The 20613-nt window shown below is 51.4% G+C and overlaps 7 protein-coding genes across 7 annotated transcripts; 4 read left to right on the plus strand and 3 right to left on the minus strand.

Moving 5' to 3' along the window:
* Positions 1–588: 588 nt before the first annotated feature.
* On the plus strand, positions 589–3282 carry ASPBRDRAFT_143525 (glycoside hydrolase family 13 protein). Its single transcript, XM_067619211.1, has 3 exons — positions 589–1450; positions 1510–2269; positions 2321–3282. Exons 1-3 carry the CDS (start codon positions 979–981, stop codon positions 2850–2852), a joined length of 1764 nt encoding a protein of 587 aa, XP_067482817.1. The 5' UTR covers positions 589–978; the 3' UTR covers positions 2853–3282.
* Positions 3283–3555: 273 nt separating this feature from the next.
* On the plus strand, positions 3556–4673 carry ASPBRDRAFT_116227 (uncharacterized protein; the record flags this gene model as incomplete). The annotated part of the gene is made up of 5 exons (XM_067616965.1): positions 3556–3637; positions 3709–3834; positions 3901–4071; positions 4147–4323; positions 4375–4673. 5 exons carry the CDS (start codon positions 3556–3558, stop codon positions 4671–4673), a joined length of 855 nt encoding a protein of 284 aa, XP_067482818.1.
* A 286-nt stretch (positions 4674–4959) lies between these two features.
* ASPBRDRAFT_116595 (uncharacterized protein) lies at positions 4960–6938 on the minus strand (the record flags this gene model as incomplete). Its single annotated transcript, XM_067616998.1, has 2 exons — positions 4960–6827; positions 6887–6938. The coding sequence occupies 2 exons, from the start codon at positions 6936–6938 to the stop codon at positions 4960–4962; spliced, it is 1920 nt and encodes a 639-aa protein (XP_067482819.1).
* Positions 6939–8461: 1523 nt separating this feature from the next.
* ASPBRDRAFT_191797 (uncharacterized protein) lies at positions 8462–8974 on the plus strand (the record flags this gene model as incomplete). Its single annotated transcript, XM_067620405.1, has 2 exons — positions 8462–8572; positions 8684–8974. 2 exons carry the CDS (start codon positions 8462–8464, stop codon positions 8972–8974), a joined length of 402 nt encoding a protein of 133 aa, XP_067482820.1.
* Positions 8975–8976: 2 nt separating this feature from the next.
* ASPBRDRAFT_116751 (putative G-patch domain protein) lies at positions 8977–11024 on the plus strand (the record flags this gene model as incomplete). The annotated part of the gene is made up of 6 exons (XM_067617013.1): positions 8977–9058; positions 9098–9211; positions 9258–9457; positions 9502–9562; positions 9604–9950; positions 9996–11024. The coding sequence occupies 6 exons, from the start codon at positions 8977–8979 to the stop codon at positions 11022–11024; spliced, it is 1833 nt and encodes a 610-aa protein (XP_067482821.1).
* Positions 11025–11159: 135 nt separating this feature from the next.
* Positions 11160–17151, minus strand: ASPBRDRAFT_118194 (uncharacterized protein; the record flags this gene model as incomplete). The annotated part of the gene is made up of 6 exons (XM_067617151.1): positions 11160–11864; positions 12178–12888; positions 12934–13074; positions 13122–13460; positions 14670–17011; positions 17106–17151. The coding sequence occupies 6 exons, from the start codon at positions 17149–17151 to the stop codon at positions 11160–11162; spliced, it is 4284 nt and encodes a 1427-aa protein (XP_067482822.1).
* An 826-nt stretch (positions 17152–17977) lies between these two features.
* On the minus strand, positions 17978–20612 carry ASPBRDRAFT_117236 (glycoside hydrolase family 55 protein; the record flags this gene model as incomplete). Its single annotated transcript, XM_067617068.1, has 6 exons — positions 17978–18730; positions 18796–19272; positions 19334–19699; positions 19749–20170; positions 20227–20507; positions 20563–20612. The coding sequence occupies 6 exons, from the start codon at positions 20610–20612 to the stop codon at positions 17978–17980; spliced, it is 2349 nt and encodes a 782-aa protein (XP_067482823.1).
* Position 20613: the final 1 nt, after the last annotated feature.

Raw genomic sequence — 20613 nt, forward strand, 5'->3', positions numbered from 1 at the left:
AAGGTAGTTCACAATAACATGCCAGGTCCAATGAGCAGCGGTTCATGTTCGCAAGCTTTGACCAGTTATTTGCTATATGCGTTCCCATTGTCTCATTGATGGAAAGTTATTGATGCAATGTCTCAGAGCAACTGTTCAGAATAGTCTGTAGTACGAGATCTGAACGGAGAACTGTGTCTTCCTAACAAGCTTGCCAGTGACCCCGCCCATCATGGCCAGCTTCCTCGCATCTGCACAGCTGACATGGAACTATGTCATTGGGTACGAAGAGCAGGGTCCTCGGCTAATCGTAGCTTTGGCCGCTCAAGTATCTGCAGCACGAATGCAACACTAGCTGTACTACTTCCAGATATCTTAGACATGAGCAATTGGGAGCTGCGATTGCCAACCTTTCCCGGGTTACCTTGTAGTGCGGACTTCCAGGCAACAATACCTCTCGTAACTGCGCGAGACTCCACAGCTATTATACCTATCGAGACAATTTCATCAATATTTTTTTCAGTATATGTGTAAATAAGTAGTAGACTTGAAGTTCCTAAAAATGTTGGTTCCAATTAGTATAACAGTAACTCGAAAGGCGGTTATAAGCGGCGATCGGAGCCGGCCTGCGGAGATGTTCTAATGAGCCAGGAGTGTCTCAGAACACCACCTCTCACCTCCAGGTACAAGGGAAGTGGGTGTCTTAAACCTTCCACGTAACGGTCCCCTCAACAAACCAAAAGTTGGTGTACCATATCGAGGAGTGTGAGTGGCAGACAATGTGCGACCGGTGGATGACGAACCCACCGAGAATTTCTCCGCACGAGCGTCGATGAATGAGATGAAGCAGCGACTGCCCCGCGGTGCCCATCAATCGAGGGGCAGACCAGCCAATTTTCTATTCCCCTCTCGTCTGTTGAGCTCCTGATAAGGACACGACAGCTCTTTTCTCTTCTTACTTCCAGATACCCCCCAAAAACTACCTAGAAAACAAACACAATGGCCAAATCCGCCTCCCAGATTCACCGCGCCTGGTGGAAGGAATGCTCCGTCTATCAGATTTGGCCTGCTTCCTACAAGGACTCCAACGACGATGGCATCGGTGATATTCCCGGAATTATTTCCAAGCTAGATTATATCAAGAATATCGGCGTGGATATTGTTTGGTTGTGTCCGTCGTACAAGTCGCCCCAGGTGGATATGGGCTATGATATCGCCGATTACTATAGCATTGCGGATGAGTACGGCACGGTCGCGGATGTCGAAAAGCTGATCCAGGGGTGCCACGAGCGCGGGATGAAGCTCCTCATGGACCTTGTGGTCAATCACACGAGTGATCAGCATGAGTGGTTCAAGCAGTCGCGCAGCTCCAAGGATAATGAGTATCGCAACTGGTATGTTTGGAAGCCGGCCCGGTATGATGAGCAGGGTAACCGGCAGCCGCCGAACAACTGGGTGTCGCATTTCCAGGGTGAGTTCTACACTCAAACTTCTTCGAATCTTATGATAAGCCTTCTGACCATATTGTAGGCAGTGCCTGGGAATGGGACGAGCACACAGGTGAATATTACCTTCACCTCTATGCGACAGAACAACCCGACCTCAACTGGGAGCATCCGCCCGTCCGCGAGGCGGTTCATGATATTATGCGTTTCTGGCTAGACAAGGGTGCGGATGGATTCCGTATGGATGTCATCAATTTCATCAGTAAAGACCAACGGTTTCCGGATGCTCCTGTGAAGGATCCTCGTACCCCGTGGCAGTGGGGAGACAAGTACTACGCCAATGGGCCGAGGCTACATGAATACCTCGCAGATCTGGGGAAGATTTTGAAGGAGTACGACGCTTTCAGTGTAGGCGAAATGCCCTTCGTCAGAGACACCGAGGAGGTGCTCCGCGCAGTGCGCTACGATCGGAACGAGATCAACATGATTTTCAACTTTGAGCATGTGGACATTGACCACGGCACATACGACAAATTCGAGCCTGGAAGCTGGAAGCTCACCGATCTGAAGGCGTTCTTTGAGACATGGCAGAAGTTCATGTACAACAATGATGGGTGGAATGCTCTTTACTGGGAGAACCACGATCAGCCGCGATCGATTGATCGCTTTGCACAAGCGAAGGAGGAGTTCCGTACGGAAGCAGGCAAGATGCTGGCGACAGTTCTTGCTTTGCAGTCGGGTACGCCGTTTGTGTACCAGGGTCAGGAAATCGGAATGCGGAATGTTCCCATCGAATGGGACATGAAGGAGTATAAGGACATTGACTGTCTCAACCACTGGCATCGGTACGCATTTACCCTCAACATATAAGAGTTGCTCACTAACTGTCCTATTAGCCTCCTCAAGTACAGGCCAGATGATGTCGAAGCCCAGAAGAGCGCCCGTCAAGAATACCAGAAAAAATCGCGAGACAACGGCCGCACGCCGGTGCAGTGGTCCAGCGCACCAAACGGTGGATTCACCGGCCCCAACTCAAAACCGTGGATGTCCGTCAACCCGGACTATGTGCGTTTCAATGCGGAAGCGCAGGTCAATGACCCGAACTCGATCTACCACTACTGGGCGTCCGTCCTCGGACTGCGCAAGAAGTACCTCGACATCTTTGTCTATGGCGATTACGACTTGGTAGATAAGGATAGTCAGGAGGTCTTCGCGTATTCCCGTCAATATGAGAACCAGAAGGCGCTGGTTCTTACTAACTGGACGGAGAAGACATTGGAGTGGGATGCTACTGCCAATGGCGTCAAGGGAGTCAAGGATGTGCTTTTGAACTCTTATGAAAGCGCTGAGGGGTTGAAGGAGAGGTTCTCGGGACAGAAGTGGTCTCTGCGTCCGTATGAAGCAGTTGTTCTGCTTGTCGAGGCTTAATATGATGACATGTGACATATATGCATAAGCATTGGTGGATATAGTGAACCCCAGATTTGGTACCAATATGAACACATTCAAGGATAGTATATATCATCTTTGAGTGACGCTTACGATCTCTGCTCATTACTATGATAGAGCTCGTTGCCATCAACTGGGATGAAGATAGTATCAGCCAGGGTATACGGATATGGCAAGTGAGAGCCTCGAGTCCATCCTGTTACTATTAATAGTCTGTTTCCAGGCCACTGTGTACTACATTGGCAACCATCACGAGTTGTTGCCTCCCGCGATGTTTACCCTATGGGACAGATGAAGCACTAATTATGTTGTATGTCCAAAGTGACTGCAAGTATATTAGCTACCAGGCTCGCTGTATTCAAGAGCTTAAATCCATAGTATCAATTACATCTATTACCCTTGATATCCGAGCAATGACCAGCTGATATCTATCCATATAACATTCACTGCATCGACAAACAGAATTAACTAACATGCCTGTACTACTCTTCACTGTAGAATATCCGATGCCTCACAGCGCCACTCTATATTCACATCAACAGCCATGTTCAAATACCCTGGCTTGCCCAGGACTTCCACTCCTCTTCCTATTCCCTTCTCACCCCCTCTCCTCTCTCCTAACACTGTCACAACCTCATCACCACAATCCTACATACCTAACAACTTCACCACCGACATCAAAATGAATCTAACCCTCATCCTCACCCTCCTCGCCACCCTCGTGGCATCCATCCCCGCCGATGGCCCAAGCTCCACTGACATTTGTAAGTTCCAACCAACCCAACCAACACAACCCACCTTAACACCCACTAACATCCCTTACTATGTATATAAGACAGCCCCCTCTGCTACAAAGACTCCGACTGCGGAACCGGATGCTGCTACAACGGCCTCTGCCTCGCCTACTGTCTCCACAACAAAGATGGTGTGCACACAGAACTAGTCCGTAGTCTTGTTGACGGTACGCCCCTCTCCCCATTTACCTATACCATTATACTACCAAGTCTACTAACTAATACACAATTAGAATCCCTCCTCCCCACAGCAGAGAATGAAGTGGATATTACCGCCCCGGTATGCCACACCAACAGGGACTGCGGAACCGGATGCTGCTATCATGGACTCTGTCTCGCGTATTGTCCGAATGATATGGCTATGGCTATGGCGAAGAGGGGGAGGGGTTTTCCTGCTATTTGGGGTTAGTCTTCCCTCCATTCTTCTTTGACTCTGTTATGTGGGTTGGATGTATTACTGACTATGATTGGTTTTGTAGAGAACCCAGATAGACCACCCAAGTGTAATCGCAGAAATTGCAAGGGCGGATGCTGTCAGAAGGGTCTTTGTGTTTATTGTTATGGTGATAAGCGGGATGATACTGATATCTATGATATTGTCGATGCCGGTATCGATGATAGCGACGACGCAGCTCCAGCAGTTGAGATGCACAAGAGTGAGTCTATGCTTTCCCCCCTATATAGTTTAGCTATCTGACAAAAACCAGGATACTCCATGCCCGACACCGACCTCCTCCCCACCTCAACAGACATCATCCACACCGAAGGCATGTGCAGCAAGAGAACCTGCAGAGGATGTTGCTGGCAAAATGTCTGCATGGCTAGTTGTCCTCGTGGTGGCAGCAAGCGAGATGAAGTAGTGGATGATGGTGAGGTTTCTGAGGTGACTGCTGTGGATTTGGTGGACTGGAATCTCCCGCAGGTGGTTTGTAGTCGTACAGCTCCGTGTAAGGTTGGGTGCTGCTGGCATGGGATGTGTTGGGGGTTGTGTCGGTGGGATCAGTAGATGTGATTAATTGGAGTATGAAAGGTAGATTGGGGGTGCGGATGATTAGTTGGGCAGTTGGTACTACGCTTTGGTAGCAAATTAGTGGCGATGCTGTACTTCAGCAGTCAGTACTGACCTTTGATTCCTCCATGAATCAATGAACAATCTGCACTTAGTGTTTATTCGTTCTTGCTACGTAGTTGAAATCATGATGAATGCATCTATCCTTGAACTTCCGACTATCGTAACTCATATTCATAATCTACCTAGCATACACAATCGATACCCCAATCCCCACCTCAGCTCACATCATCCAAACCACCACCAACGGACCCAAAACCGAAACCAACCTCGACATCGACAAGCTCCTTACACCCCCACTCGTCATCAACACCTTCGGCTCATACGCCGCCGGCGTCGTACTATTCCTCGTTCCATCCCAACAATACTTCTCAAAGCACTGCGAGCACACATCCGGCACCTGAGTGTTGGTCCGATCAAACGAGCGACTCAGAATCGCGCAGCCCGCACAAGTCGGCCAATCAGCATAAGACTTCCTCGACGAGTTCGCCATCGTAACCACATTCCAACCATTGGTGATCATCTCGTCACGCTCCGAGATCTCGTACTTGAGTTGAAATGTCGATTTGTTCGAGTACGTCGTGTAGGGGTAATTTGGCAGATAGACGACGAGAGGCGCATGGCCCGTGATATTGGAGCTATTGCAGCCGAAGAAGGTCGGGCGGGTGTTCAAGCCTAGGTTGATGAATGTGCTTTTATCGGGAATGCTGGGGAATGCAGTGCCGTTTCCGATGCCGGTGGAGTTTAGACTACGTTCGTAGGTGGCGACGAGTGGGCTGCCGTTGGGCCAGTTGTCTGAGGTACTGGCTGAGGAGTCGACGGCGAAGATCACATCCACGTTGCGGGCGGGTTGGATGAGAGGGTGCAGGGGCAGGTTCTGTTTGTCTTCGCCGCCGTCGACGACGTTCAGGTCGGGCGTCTTTTCGTAGGCGACTGTTGCGTTGCGGTACTCGTAGAAGGGGTTGGGAGAGTAGATGGCTATGTCGTCGTTGCGGTCGCCGAGTTCTTCGAGGATGCTGGCCAGGACCTTTTTGAGGGTTGATGGGATGTCCGTGGTGTTCAGCTGGAGGATGAATTGGTTGAACAGACTGGAGGAGGTTCCCATGACGAACCCTGCGTTGTCGAACCCGCGGACGCAGGATCGGCCGGATGGTACCTCGCCGTTCTCGAAGTGGGATCCGAGGTATTCCAGGGGAGCGAAGCCGAAGATGGATGGGTCGAAGCTGCCAAACTCCCAGGGGTTGAATTCGTAGACGGTCGAGTTGCTGCCAACGAGGGTCTCGCCTGGGTTGCGGCCGTCTGCAACTAGGAGCGGCATGGGCATGTTTCCGTTCTTGAAGTCCTGGGTCAATGCGATGGATGACCAGGTGTAGCCGGGGCCCCCGTCGGTGGCGTTGATCAGTTGGTAGGACAGTGCGCGGCCCCAGTAGTCCGTGAAGGAGGTGTTGAAGCCGGCGTCCTTCTTACCGGCGACCACTTTGGCCAGGTCGCGGTAGTACCCGGCTGTATCCCAGGCTTGCAGGCCGTTGGTCTTTGGGCCTTTCATGATGGAGTTCTGGAACTGCCAGACTTCACCCTCCTTGTAGGTTTGCAGGTTGGAGACGGTCGTGAAGTTGTTGATGTAGATCGAGCCCAGGAGCCAACCACCTCCGGACAGACCGGACAGGTAGGTGGCTGACTGCAGAAGACCACCGAGCTGTCCATTCTGGGTTGAGTTCTCCGAGCGACTGTCGAATGCCTTGAGTGCGCCGGCGCCGTTGGTTAGTGCCCTGTAGCCACCACCAGACACGGCAATGCCGATGTTGGGTAGGTTGGTGATGTTGGACGAGTGGCTATTGAGGTATGAGACAGCATCAAAGGAGCTCATGTTGATATGGCCGAAAAGGTCTTTCATGGCTGAAACAGTCTGCCGGCGCCGGACGTCGATCCATGCTGTCTCGTTCGATGACAGGGTTGACGCGCTGCGGATCGTCGGTCTGCTTGCCGGACAGGATACATTGCTCGGTGTATAACCGTCAGGGGCATTGTCCAATGCTCGTGGTGAGATGTCTGCGTATGTGAGGTCGGCGACTGTAGGAACCGCGGCTCCTCCTATGACCGAGAAGCATGAGTTAGTTCTGCATGAAGAAGTCCGAGATCGGAAAATATACCTGAGATATACTCCAGGGCCGCTAGAGCCGTAAAGAGTGCATTAAACTTCATGTCTGCTCTGGGTTGCACCAAGTGACACGTCTAGCATAACACAAACTCGAGAATGCATGGTGAATGTGGGTGCCCCAGAGTGATTTATAAGAAATTGATGAACGGAACACACTATTAGCGCTTATTGAATGCTACTTTTAACTAATTCCCCGAATGCATAATTGGAGCACAGCAAAATCTGAGGTGGCAGGGCCAAGCCAGGCAAGGCGCAGCACGTAGACATCCTCGGCCCTGACTTGTGCTGCCTGAGATATTACCGAGTATCTGATTGTGATTGCATTGTGGCTCGTTCGACTAAACTAGTGAGTGAACCCCGTCAGGGTCCATGAAACGGGGGATTCCGATTGGAAAGTTGTGCCAGGCAGCAGAATACTAACATTGAGGAGATCCGAAATAGCATCTTACTGTGCAGTTCTATTGGCATGGCAGAGGCTCAGCCCTATGGGGCAGCCGGAACTCAGACCCTTCCGTGTTTCCGAGCAAGGGACGTTCATTCGAATCATAACTTCTACAACGGCTCTGGTGACAACATGACAGAAGTTAAGGATCTGGCACAGCCACTGATATTTGAATCAGTGGAATTCTGGATAAACTACAGGTTCTCGGAGCAACAGGCGAAGAGATTGCTGGCTGCCAAGACACCATCATCAACAAGGCTGAGTGGAGATGTCTCGAACAGGCAACTGTAGAGTTCCGACGGGCTAATATGTTTCCTTTACTCATATGTAAGGATGGTGTGTTTATTTCAAAACCATTACATGAAATCTAAAATTTCACTCGAAAAAGTTGTTCCGATTTGAAAATAATCACGTTATCATAGCGGACCTCAGCATAGACTTGAATTCAGTACTCCGTAGTTAGTAAATCAACATATAGACTGGCGTGTAATTTGCGTTACAAATCCAAACATCCGTTACATAAAATTGAAATTGACTGCACAACCCTACCCATATGAAGTAATGGAATCCGCTAGCTGAAAGTTAATGGCCGGCTTAGCCGTCTTTGGCACAGGAACAGCAACAGCCTTCACGCTAGGAAAGCCACCTGATCAGGCTCTACTAACGACAGTTCGAAGCTGAACAGCACTTGGCAGTCCGGGGAACAGTTAATATCACTACACGTAGGGCCGAGACGGAGTCAGATGAATGCCATTTCTAGAGTTGTCAAAAAGCATGTTATGGCTCGATGACAAGTCAGACATTAGCCACGAAGATTGTGTAGAGCAACTTGGATAGATCAATGTGGTGTTCTACCAAGTGTCTATGGTGAGCTAGGTAGGACATTATGCCATAACGCAAAGATTCAATGTGGTAAAGGAAAAAGAAATGAAAACTAGGCGTTTAGACTGAATACACCGCCTGCTAGTGACAGTCTGAAAGTGAATAGCTCTAGTAAATGAGCTGCACGGGCGGTCAGATTCTGCCGGCTCCGGGCTTCTGGCTTCAACAGATGATCCGTTCATCTTCCACCCCAAACAACCTCCTTCTATCCCATCATCGCAGCCATGTCTCATTTTCATCCGGATGAGGCCAGGTATCCGCCTGGTCCATCCCACAGACCTATGCCCCGCCGTGACGACCGGGACGGCCGCATGTACGACGATCGTTCGCCCTCCCGATCGCGCTCGCCTGGCGGTATACGCTCTCCTCCCCGCAACCAGTAGCACAGAGCGCATGCTTTCCTTGGACAAGCGTCCAACTTGCTTCTTCAGATCTAGCTGTTACTGACTCAAATCACATGAGAAGATCTCTCACGCTCGCCTCCCCGTGGGCCTGCGGCGGACAGAAGACCCGAATACTCCAGAGACCGAGTCGACGACAGACCCCGTTACCGCAGTGGGGATCGCGATGACTTTCGACGGCGCTCATCGCGCTCGCCTCCTCCAAGGCGGGGAAGACCAGCCTACCGGGATCGTGACCGTGAGGGATATCGCTCCCCAGGATACCACAGTCGGAGCCGAAGCTACAGTCGCAGCCGCAGCCGCAGTCCTCGCCGTAGCCGACAACCGCATTTCGGACACGAAAGCAGAGAGGTGATGATGGATGGCCTACCGGTGGACATGGTGGAAGAAGACGTTCGACAACTCCTTTCCCTTGATTTTTGTTGCGGACTTCGGAGCGGTGCTCCGCCACAACATCATTTGATGGCAAGAGGCTGAGATTGCATGTCACCGGGTTCCGGTCGACGTGGTTTACAGATTACCAACGAGCTGAAAGAGTTTTATCATGTGGAGGGGTTGGATGACGTTCGTGTCATTCGTGATCGACAGACAAGTGAGTTCGATTTAGCTTATCCTGCTGCCGTGCTAACAGGGGGTAGAGCTTTCCCGTCAACTCGGGTTTTTGAGGTTTCGGAATCTAAGCCTCTCCCGCGCATTCCTTGAGCGTAACTTCCCTACAATCTACCTACATGGACCCAGCGCACAGGACGACCGCGGCACCAAGGTCCGCATTGCATATAGCCGTGAGAGGGAGGACCGTGCTCGTGCGAGAGCAGAGGCGGACTGGAACTGCATGATGGTATGTTTCACAAAGGATTTTAAGCATGAAGCTAACCCATGCAGTGTGGCATTGTGAATTACTCTACTCGCCAAAAATGCTTCAGGTGCCAAGCGCCACGACCTGGTACGTTGCTGGCTTCGATTTGCTTACTTTTCTAATTGAAGTAGACGCTGGCCCCGCAGGCCCCCCTGGGTTGCCGGCACCGAAGGTGGAGAACCATGGCGACAATGATGCTGCACCGGAGAATCAACCCTCTCAGTTCCTTCTCTTCCGGGGACTGGAGCCTACGGTAACGGAAGAGCTTCTGGCCAAAGGTGTTGCCAAGCTGTATCGTCCTGCGTCAGGGAACGAGGCACCAGGCAATGGGAAGAAGGGAGCGAAGGTGGCTTCTACTACGGGTGATTCCAATCTTGGCGCCAGGGAGGGCTCCATCCGTCGTGTCTTGCTGGTGAGAGACCGTCGCAGTAACGAGAGCTGGCGCTACGGTTTCGCCGAGTTTGCAACTATCCAGGTAAGCCTATCTCCCTTGACTTCGGAGACTTCTAACGCTAGATAGGATGCCCAAGCTGCTATTACACGTCTGAACTCATTCGAAAAGTTCACCATATCATCCCGACCAGTTCTGGTCAGCTACATCCACGCGGGTGTATTTGTTCCGGTGCTCAATCCCACTGCAGGCAATGAAAAATTCACATTCAGTCCTTTGAATAACCCGGCGCTCAAACTTATGTACTGGGATGAAGAGGCATACGCCAATGAGCTCACGGTATCGACGGCGGAACTGGATAATCCCAAGGGAGATAAACCAGCCGGCCAATCCGACCAGAAATCCAAAGAAGCAGATAAAGCGAAAAAGCGCAAGGCGGAAGCAGCGGCTGCCGCCGGTGCCAAGAAGATGGCCGTTCCATCGCATCTGCAGTTCTGGAGCAACCGCCATGCCGAGTTGCATGGAATTCAGAAGAAGGACGGGGACGACAAAAGCACAGAACATGGCTCGGATCGCGGCGGCTCTCCATCCGATACACCGGCTCCACCATCCCAGTCTTACGCAGATCCCAACCGCAATTGCTGCTACTTGTGCATGCGCCAGTTCAAATCGTCGGCAGAAGTCAATCGCCACGAGCGTCTCAGTCAGCTCCATCGTGGAAATCTTCAAGATGAGGAACTGGTAGCCAAGGCGACGGGCAAGCTCATCAAGCACGGTATCATCCCGGCACCAACCGAGTATCGTGACCGTGCACGGGAGCGACGCAAGGCATTCGGCAGCTCCAAGCCCTCAGCGAAGAACCGCCCCGCCCCGCCCCCGGCAAAGGAAGAGGAGCCTCCGGTGCAGACCACATCCAAGGGAGCATCTCTCCTCAGCAAGATGGGCTGGACCGGCGCTGGCTTGGGTGCGCAAGGCACAGGCATGACCGCGCCGATAGCCACCGAGGTATACGCACAGGGCGTGGGCTTAGGAGCGCAGGGCAGCAAGCTAGGAGATGCCACAGAAGAAGCCGGCCGCAACACGCGCAACCGGTACGACGAATTCCTGGAGAAGACGAAGCAAACAGCACGAGAACGATACGAGAAGCTCGACCGATAATGTACAGTAGTCCTACCGATCACCTATGCAGAATGCAGTATAATACATAGCCCATACCAGTCCATACAAGAAACATAAAAGTAGAGTAGAGATCATTCAATAAAACAGGGTATATACATCTATCATCATTCCACCTCACTCCTTCTTCTCCCCAGCAGCAGCCACTGCTGCACTCCTCTCCCTCTCCTCCCTCTCCCTCTCCCTCTGCAACTCCTTCCCAAACTTCTCCCCCAACACCTTAGCAACCCACCCCTCCACCTCCCTCTCCAACTCCTTATCCTCCCCCCTCATCAACGCCCCATCCCCTTCGACCATCCCCTTCCTCACAAACCGCCTCATATCCTCCACCCCATTAATATCCAACGCATACAACAACCCTCCCGCACTCATCATCCCAAACGACAACACATTCATCGTCGCCAGATGCAGCGCCTCGAATGCTTCCGCCCCGCCGCTGACTTTCGGTTTGTGGTAGACGCTGCTCGTGTAGTATGGTGGGATGCTGGCGAGGAGTTTGCGGTTCATGGCCCGGCGGGTGCTGTAGATGCTGAAGGTGAAGAAGGCGAGGCCGCCCAGGAGGAGTTTGAGGTTGGTTTTGGGAGTCCAGAGTTTGGGGAGCGGGGGGTCGAATTCTTCTGTTGGCGATCGTTGTATACTAGAGGGATTGGAGGGAGTGGGGGGTTGTTGTTCTGAGGAAGGTTGAGATTGGGATTGGGATTGGGAGTCTGGGTTGGAGGGCGTGGAGGGCGTGGAGGAGAAGAGTGAGGAGAAGAGCATTTTGGTTGTTGGTGGTGGTGTGGTGGTTATATGTGAGGTGGATTGTCGTGGTAGTAGTGGTTGCTTTGGTTGTGGTGGTTATAGTGACAATGGTGGTTGTAGAGGGTATTGAGGTATAATGGTACAAAGAATTGTATAAGATGGCAGTGGTGATTGTCCTGGTAAAGATGAGTCTGCTGGTTGGAGATTCTGCGGAGATGATGACCAATCGGGAAAGTCGCGGTCATGTGATCTGTATCCATGTCTGCATTATGAGTAACATGATATTAACTAATAAAACAATATACATCGTCATTATTCATCTCAAGCTATATACAATTCTATACTATTGTACTGACTGACTATTTGACCCCCCAAAGGTATATATCTGCAGCACGCGCTCCTTCTGCGCCCGAATCCACGTATTCATCTCCTCGCTCAGACACAGCAATTCCAGATTCGACAAGTGAGACGATACCATCCATCCCCCCACAAGCGCAGCAGTCGGGTAGTGAGGCGTCGTCACCCGCCGTCCATCCGCTTCCGGATACTCAATCTTCTGTGGGCTCACATGCACAGACATCGTCTGGCTGCCAAGGATGTACGGCACAGTGGCGCAGATATCCAGAGCAAGAGTCTCGATCAAATCCATCGTCGCTTGAATTTGCTCCGGGAGCACACCATCCGGTAGGATCCGCAGACACCGGAGGATGATGTTTTGCACGACGATCCGGGAATCCCGGTAGAAGTTCCACGTTCCTGCCATCCAAAGGTCGGTGTAGCAGTCGCAGCGGTTCTTGTACATGCCGGCTTCGCGGACGGACTGGGGAACTACAACCGCAGGGAGTGGCTTCCAGTGTTCAGGAAGTGCGTAGTTCCAGGCTTCTAGATTCGCGTCCAGGTGGTAGGCCCGTGTGAGGATATCGTGGATGTCGTCGACATGGTTGGCTCCGTCTTCGTTGAATCTATCCCATGCTTGGCGGAGACCGACCAGCTCCGAGGTGATCATTAGGAGCTGTGACGATGCTGACTGTGGCGCTGCTGGAGATGGGGGCCATTGGTTTGGGGTCTGCATGGTGGGATAGGCTAGGCCTTTGGATGATTTGATCTGCTCTGGTTAGTCTGCGGCTGTCAAAAAGACTATGATACGTACCAGTTGGACCTGAACCGCATTCTCCAAGATCAACGATATTATTGACGATCGCTGCTCAGGCCGTTTGCTATTCACTAGAGCGATAGCACCTCGTAGATGCGTCCTCATTGGATACCTATTTTCTTTGATAGCGCAAAACTCCTACTGTCCGTTAGCTATCATCCACAGAAGCCAAAGTGCTAGCATACCTCATAAGTAGACAACAAAAGGATGGACATCAAAATATCATCCACATTGTGGGTAATGTCACCCTGCAACGCTTCCCTAGTCTTGGCGATAGCCTTGACAAACAATTGATGCGCGGACTGCAGAAAAGACCGATTTCCTGTCCAAGCAGCCACAGAAAAGTACGACACGGCCAAAGTGCCGACATGTAGGTGCGAACCAGGCTGAGTGTAACAGAAAACATCAGGCAAGATATCCATGAAACCCCGCAGAATCAGCGGATCTCTAGGCGAGTAGATGTACGAGTTGAAGAACATGGCAGTCACCGTATGATCCGTTGGCATGGTCAACGCCCTTGGGACCTCCGGCTGCGCAGTGCGCAGTAATGGTCCGGACTGCGGAAGATCTGCACTAAATGTGGTACTAATCAAAGCATCGCTGGATGCTACCGGAGCAGGGGAAGATCGAATTGACTCCACTTCCATCTTCGGAGTAGAGACTTTACTAGGCGTATCTCGCTTTTTGCGGTGGAATGCCACTTGATCCCTCAACATGACATCGAACGGATGAGGATAGCCCGGACACGTCCGGCCTGTCCGAACACATGCTCTGCAGTGCGGACGGGTTTCATCGCACTACACTATTAGCAATGAATTATTGTATTCGCCTATGCAGCATACCTTGATGCGTCGTTTCCGACAATTCTGGCACCCAGTGCTCGGCTTCCCCCCGTATACCATGACGGATATTGCTTCTTCGATCAGGCGGCAAGATGAGCATCAGACTAATCGTTGGTGTAAGCAGTCGGGGTCGAACAGTCGTCCCACACAAGCACAGATACTAGCACTTCTGGAACGATTCCTAGCAAGCCCATAGTTTAATGGCCGATCCACTGGATATTCTGGCTGCCAGGGTCCGTATCGCGATAAACGTTGTGCAGATCCAGCGTTGCGGAATCAAAAGCCGCTAGAAACCGGGCCTGTCAAGTGTCAACCGATTGCCTTATCGTTGCTCACGTGGCGCATGAGTCAGCTTATCTTATCATTGGATAAGATCAGATGTTGGCATAGCCGTGCATAATGCTACACTCAAACACAAGAGAAAACATTGTAAAATTCCATGTCTATATGGAGGAATCATTTTATCATGTAAAAGGGCACATCGCCCGCAATGCTGTTGAGGATATCAAGTACAAAATTCCATCGTAAAGTTCACAATTCCCGAGCAAGCAAACAGAGACAACATAAATCATGAAACATCATCATCTAATCATAAGTACATCGCTATACCACATTATCATTAATATCATCATCTTGATGCAAGAGTCGAAGGGTATACAGCTCTGTCGTAAAAGTCATCGCTGATCATAACGCATAAACCATCGAAAATGAAAATCAACTGCAGCTAAAGCCGCATATTTCAGCAGACAACCACCCAGTCATCGTACAGACACTTTTCTCGGACACTCAAGTAGCATCCTATCGTGAATAGCCGGTAGTGATCAACATATCCGCCCGGCCAGGACGGTCGAAACGATCGATACCCAGATGTTCTTTACCGTCTCGGCCCACATAGATTCCAAAGCCGTACATGGAATGCTCTCGATCTCCAGGGGGCGCAACCACCAAGCGAGTGACCAGATCCGCCTTGCTTCTAGGCTCACGCAAGATCTTATCGGCCAGCAGTGGGCTTTGGTATAGGAAGCTCATCTGATCAGCCAAGGTGCTAATGTCATGTGGCAAGCGGCGGCAGCGACGGGGCCATATGCACAGAAAAGACACCATATATAATGCGCAGAAAGCCACAATGGCATAGAACGCAGGCATCAGAGCGGAGATCAGGATTGTCCCGTCAGACGGATGGTACAAGGCGATGAACATCCCACCGGCCAGGATAGGAATCGCCGCAGACACCGTGCTCATGAACGAGATCCAGGCCACTTTGTAGTGCTTGTTCAGGATTGCCACTAGCGTCACCTGGAAGGGGAAGCAGGATGTGTAAGACAGTAGAAGGCTCTGCTCTGCTCGAGCACCGGTCGGAGCAGCTAAAGCCGCGAACGGCTGCAACGCACGGAAATAGACGTCGATAGGCTGCCATGCTAGGAAGAGGACATTCCCAATGAAAGCCGGAACGAAGCTATAGCAGAAGTTGGAAGATGAGAAAGCACCAGTAGAGGGCAGTGTTGGCAAACGCGGAGGGAATCCGTCTTTGATCGCCTCGTGGATGAAGCTGACCAACACGAATGCAATGAACAAGGCGCAAATAATTACCGTCCATAGAACGACAAAACCGTCGCGAAGAAACCATGGGATCCAGCGATAGCGGATAGCTGGCGAGTACAGATGTTGATAGTACTCTTCCTTTTCTGCGAGACCATGCTGCTCAACGTCGAATGATACCCTAGACAAGCCGTGCGACTGCATCTGAAGGTTCTTCTCCTTTCGGTGTAACGACGGCGTCCGAACTGGTGCATCGACTTCGCCAATCCCGTAGAATATATCCGCACGGTTTGACAGCTTCCAGTAGCCCAATCGTAGGATTCGCGGGTCGAGCGATTCGCCTACGTCTGGCAGCGTTTCCGATTGTTCAAAGTCGTGCAAGATGTTCGATCGCTGGATGATGGAAATCAGATCGGCGAGACTCACAGGGTCCCACATTAAGCCCGACCATGTGCGTACGAAACGAAACATGAGCAGGAGCAGGCCAATGGTCAAAAACGCATAGACTGCCACGAGGGTCCAGCCAACCGCCGAAACTGAGGCCCATCGCCACGTCCCCTCTCCATCCATCAAGTACCACTTAGCCTGGAAGAGGCAACTTAGCAGTGGCAGTGTGATCAAGTTGGACAGCCACATGGTGAACAAAGAGAAGCCGACGATTGCCTCTCCATGCCGAAAGTAGGAGAAGTCCGGTACCAGAAAGTTCCGGGACAAGATAGGCAGGCTCTGAAGGACATGACCAAGCGGCCGTTCTGAAGCCATGATGGCAAACGGCATTATCCTATACACTGCCGCTTGGATCACAAAGGTCCAGATTGTAATGACCATGCCCAAAATTTGCGGTAAGAATTGCATCACAAAGTAGTGCGAACCGCCTAGTCCAGTATAGTCCCAGAGCCCATCATGGCGCCGCGACCATACATTGCAGAAGCTCAGTCCAGCAATCATGAGCAGGCAACAGATGATTATGGCAGCCAGTGCCCATGACCGTAATACTACAGGCACATAGTCCAACGGCGGATACAGCAGGCTGTCATGCGGGGGTTCAACGGCAACAAACGATTCTGGATCTACCGAGTTTTGAGGCGCCCTCCCAATCGAGTCGGAAGATTGTTGCGGTTGCCGGGCTGGCGGCGTTGCCGACTGCCCAGGTGAGCGTATGAAGCAGCCCAATCCTTCGTCCCAGAGCAGTGGCTCGAGAGGACTATCATTGCTGGCGAGCGAGCTTCGCCGTCTGGGCCCGGCAACTTCCTCATCACGCGTAAGTTGACTGATGGCGAAATGAATGTATGGCGAGTCATCCACCCCAGGAGTAGGCGGCCGCCCCGCATAGCTGTCACTGGGTTCCTGTCGACTCGTGGTATCTGACATGGGGCTGGACTGAGGGTCTTCCTCTTCCACTGCACGGATCGTCTGAGAAGGGGGTGTAACGAAATTCCTGTTCTCGCTCGAAACGTTCAAGGAATGCTCCGATCGTGCACCAGCCGGCTGTGGGGCTAGATGCGTTCGAGAGATATTCGGCGACGGTGTTCGAGACGGAGGATGAGAGTTTGGTGTCGCATACCGCGCCACGGTGAGTCGACTGCCGCTGGCTCGGGATCTTGCACTTGAGGAAGGGCTTGAGAAGGAGTAGTAATCGTCGGAGGCGGCGATCGACTGTTGCGACTGGGAGTGCATTAACTGTGGTCTACTAGCTGTGAAGGGGATCAGTCGTCGGTCAGCCTGATTTCGAAGACGACACCGTGCTTTCCCTTGGCTGGGTGCCAAGGTTATGCAGAGGCAACTTACAACTGACAGTTCTGAGACTCACATTCCCAGAGCCCGGGGCGAGCATGGCGGCCGAAGTTCAACCGAGGAATGTATGCGGTGACCAGCTCACTTGCAGTGCGGATTGTGGACGTGTCCGATGAACATTCCCCCAGATGCAGACCGTGTACCTGCCCACGAGGTAATAAGAGGCAAGTGCAGCAAGCAAAAAGGCAAGGGACGATGCTGGATTGGGCTGGCATCACGGTTGGGGTGGTTGGTTATACGGCTGGCGATGGTCTCCCAGCCTCCTCGGCCCAGCCACCGCAAGCCCGAGGAGCAAAGGGCCGATCGGACAGCGCAGGGCATTAGTGCCTATTTAGCCCTTGGGATCATCGACATGGTCAACAGTGATTGGAGGATGTTGTCAGGGAGACGTGATGTTCAAGCTGTCAGAGACTAGGCTAAGAGTGTGTGACGGGAGTTGCGTTGGCCCTTGATGGATGGATCGCCTCGATTCAAGAGCCACCGCCCGATCCAAGGTTGCGGCCCGATCCACTCAGACCCTTTGTTTCTCACCCACGGTTCCCATCACTCACAGTGTGATAGTGAAAAGGTTATCCAAAAGGATTGCAATTGACGATTTGACTCATAGCAGAAGCATGATTGGATACCCTTGACTCGACTAACAATGCAGATTCATTCGTACACCGGACTTTGCGGGTATGGCTTCCAGAGATATATATCTAGTCCAACACAATCCACAAAAGTAGTACTAGTATCAACAATCCAGGAAATACACCTGATTTGCTCCCATTCTATCAGTGGATATAGTGTGGTCCAGTCTATAGTTCATAATTAAAATTAGTACTATGGATAGGAATTATACTCATATGTACCCCAGTCGTTGCCGTTCACGAATCATACAAATATCCGGCAATAACTCCTCCCCAACCGCCAGCATTATCACTCTCAGTAGCAATGACATTGGTTCCTTCAAGAACCATGTTGGTCGTGCTCTTCGTGTTAGTTCCATAAAGGTAGATCGAGGTCGAATTGGCGATTTCAATCGCATTGGTCTGGCAGTCACCACTGCAATCACCATTGTTGTTGAAAAAGACCCAGTTACAACCACCATAGAGGAAGAGATTGGACGCGCCATAGATTCGTTCAAACAATGCCATGCGACATTTGCTGTCGCGGGAAGCGCAGTTGCTATAGTCCGGATCACTGCTGGATAGATACTCCCATGGGGCTGGGTTGAGAGCTTTGCTCCCTTGCCCCTGCCAGTATGGAGTTTCACTCTGCTGCATGGCCGTGAAGACGTTCCGAGCATACTGAAAGTTGTATTGGTAGAGGGTGTTGTGCTCGAATCCGGTGCCAATGAGCCATGTCGCGGCAGTACCTTCCACTAGAAGACCACGGCCGGTGGAGATGGTTTGCGGGTTGTTCCCATCAAGATCGTGATCGGCTGTCCATCCCCACATGTTCTCAATGTAGGCAGAGGATGTAGTGGTTAGATGGAGAAGGCCCCAGGCTGCTTTGCAGTCATTGGGGTCATCCGTACATTCACTCTCCACTTGGCTACCCGCTGCTCCACCGATGCGGAAATGCGTGTTCCAGAACCCAACGTCCCCGGGCGACCTGGCAGCAATGTTGATTTCAACCTAGAGCAGATAGACCTTTTAGCAGCCGTCCTACAGACATGAACCAAGAAAGAGGCATGACTCACCAATTTGCAGCCCGGCAGAATATCTGCAACAGTGAACAGCATGTCACTAACTTGGGCAACACCCACATCGCCAGGGTATCCAACTCGGAACATAGCGCGAGGAGCAGACTCATCCTCAAAGTTGCTTCCGACCGCACTAAGTGTCGAGGCATAAGGATCGCCGATGATCCGTGTACCAGCCGGCACGAAAATGGTATCTGTAACAATGTATGTACCGGCGGGGAAGTAAAAGAGCGAGCAAGATGACTTGTAGCGGGACAAGATAGAGTTGATGTTCCGAGTATCATCCGTCTCACCGTCCCCATAAACTGGGATACCAGGAACATTTTTGATGTTCAAGACCTGCCCGGTGCCATACTCTTGATACGTCGGGGGAGCCATGGTGAAATAGTTCTTCCCAGACAAAAGAGACGAGGAACGCGACGTTGTAACTGTCTGGCCCTGTTGCGACTGGAGCTTGGCATTCTTGGAAGTATACTGATAGTTCAGTCAGATCATCCTGCTTTCCTCAATCAGGTGGTGCAACTTATTGACTTACCAAATGCCCATGTACCCAGGTGTTGGCCACGTTCCCGCTCACCGTCGTCTGTCCCCCTATCTTCACAGTGGCGCCTGAATTCTGAACGTTGTCTAGGACGATAGAATTGCCTGCAGTGTTCGAACTAGACGATGAAATAAGGGTACCCATGCCGACACCCGTAGTGTCGACTACGGTCAGGGATCCGGATGTAGCCTGGGCATCAATTCCCAGGGTACCCTGCTCGAAGCGACAGCCCAAGAATACAATGTCGGTCCCTCCAGCCTGAACGCCGGTAGTGGTGCCACTGAATGATATGTTCTTGAAGACCCATTGCTGCCCACTCAACTTCATGCCGATTGCGCCACCTTTGAACCAAAGATCATTCTGTAATCTGTCAGCACTAGGCCATCACATCCCGTCCAGAGCATCTTACCAGAATTAAGTTACTGTTGTAGTCGTATTGAGTAGTGAGGCCGACGTGCTTGGCAGTGTTGGTAGGCATATTGAACCCGACATTGGTGAGCTGAGTTGCCTGGCTAACGGTCCAATCAAGCAAATTGATGGATTTATCAGTCCCAACGTTGGTTGAGTCGAGGATAATGTTCTTTATCCCAATGTAGAAGTTGATCGTACCCCCAAAGTTGGGATCCTTGGCGTAGATAATATGGTCGTTCTTGAAATCAGATGACGCCTTGAGAACGGGAGGGTCCGTGGGGTCACCAATTATGACGGTCCCAACATACAGCTGCAGGGATGACTTCATGAGGTACGTTCCTGCTGGCAAGTAGATGATAGCTGGTTGCCCAGTAGTACCCATGGAAGAGGAACCGCGGTCAGGGCCGTTTGATGGCCCGGCTACATGACGTCCAATCTTAGCCAATGCTCCATATGAGTGCTTTGATTAGCCGTACCTTTAATTGCAGCGGTAATGGCTGCTGCTGCGTCATTCTTTCCGGTATTGTCCGCGCCAAAATCTTTGACGACGTTCCGAAAGACAGTATAGTTGTCCTTGTACTTCGAATCCATGAAGGAAGACTCTCCATCATGATCAATCTGTTCATACCAGTAGCCAGATGAGTTGTTGGATGCCGAGCAAAGAGTCGCTTGTGCAAGCGTTGAATGAGCTACGGTAGCAGTTGCTTGAGATAGCCAGGGTTTAGCAGACGGGTTTTTTATTGTAAATGGGATTCCACTATTCCAGTCAGCTTCTTTCAACGTGCAATGCGCGGAAAGAAGATTAGACTCACGAGGGTTTTGGGGTGTAATTAATCGGGGGAGAGTATTGTAACGGCGACATA

Source organism: Aspergillus brasiliensis (assembly GCF_001889945.1).
Source record: "Aspergillus brasiliensis CBS 101740 unplaced genomic scaffold ASPBRscaffold_2, whole genome shotgun sequence".
Taxonomy (NCBI): domain Eukaryota; kingdom Fungi; phylum Ascomycota; class Eurotiomycetes; order Eurotiales; family Aspergillaceae; genus Aspergillus; species Aspergillus brasiliensis.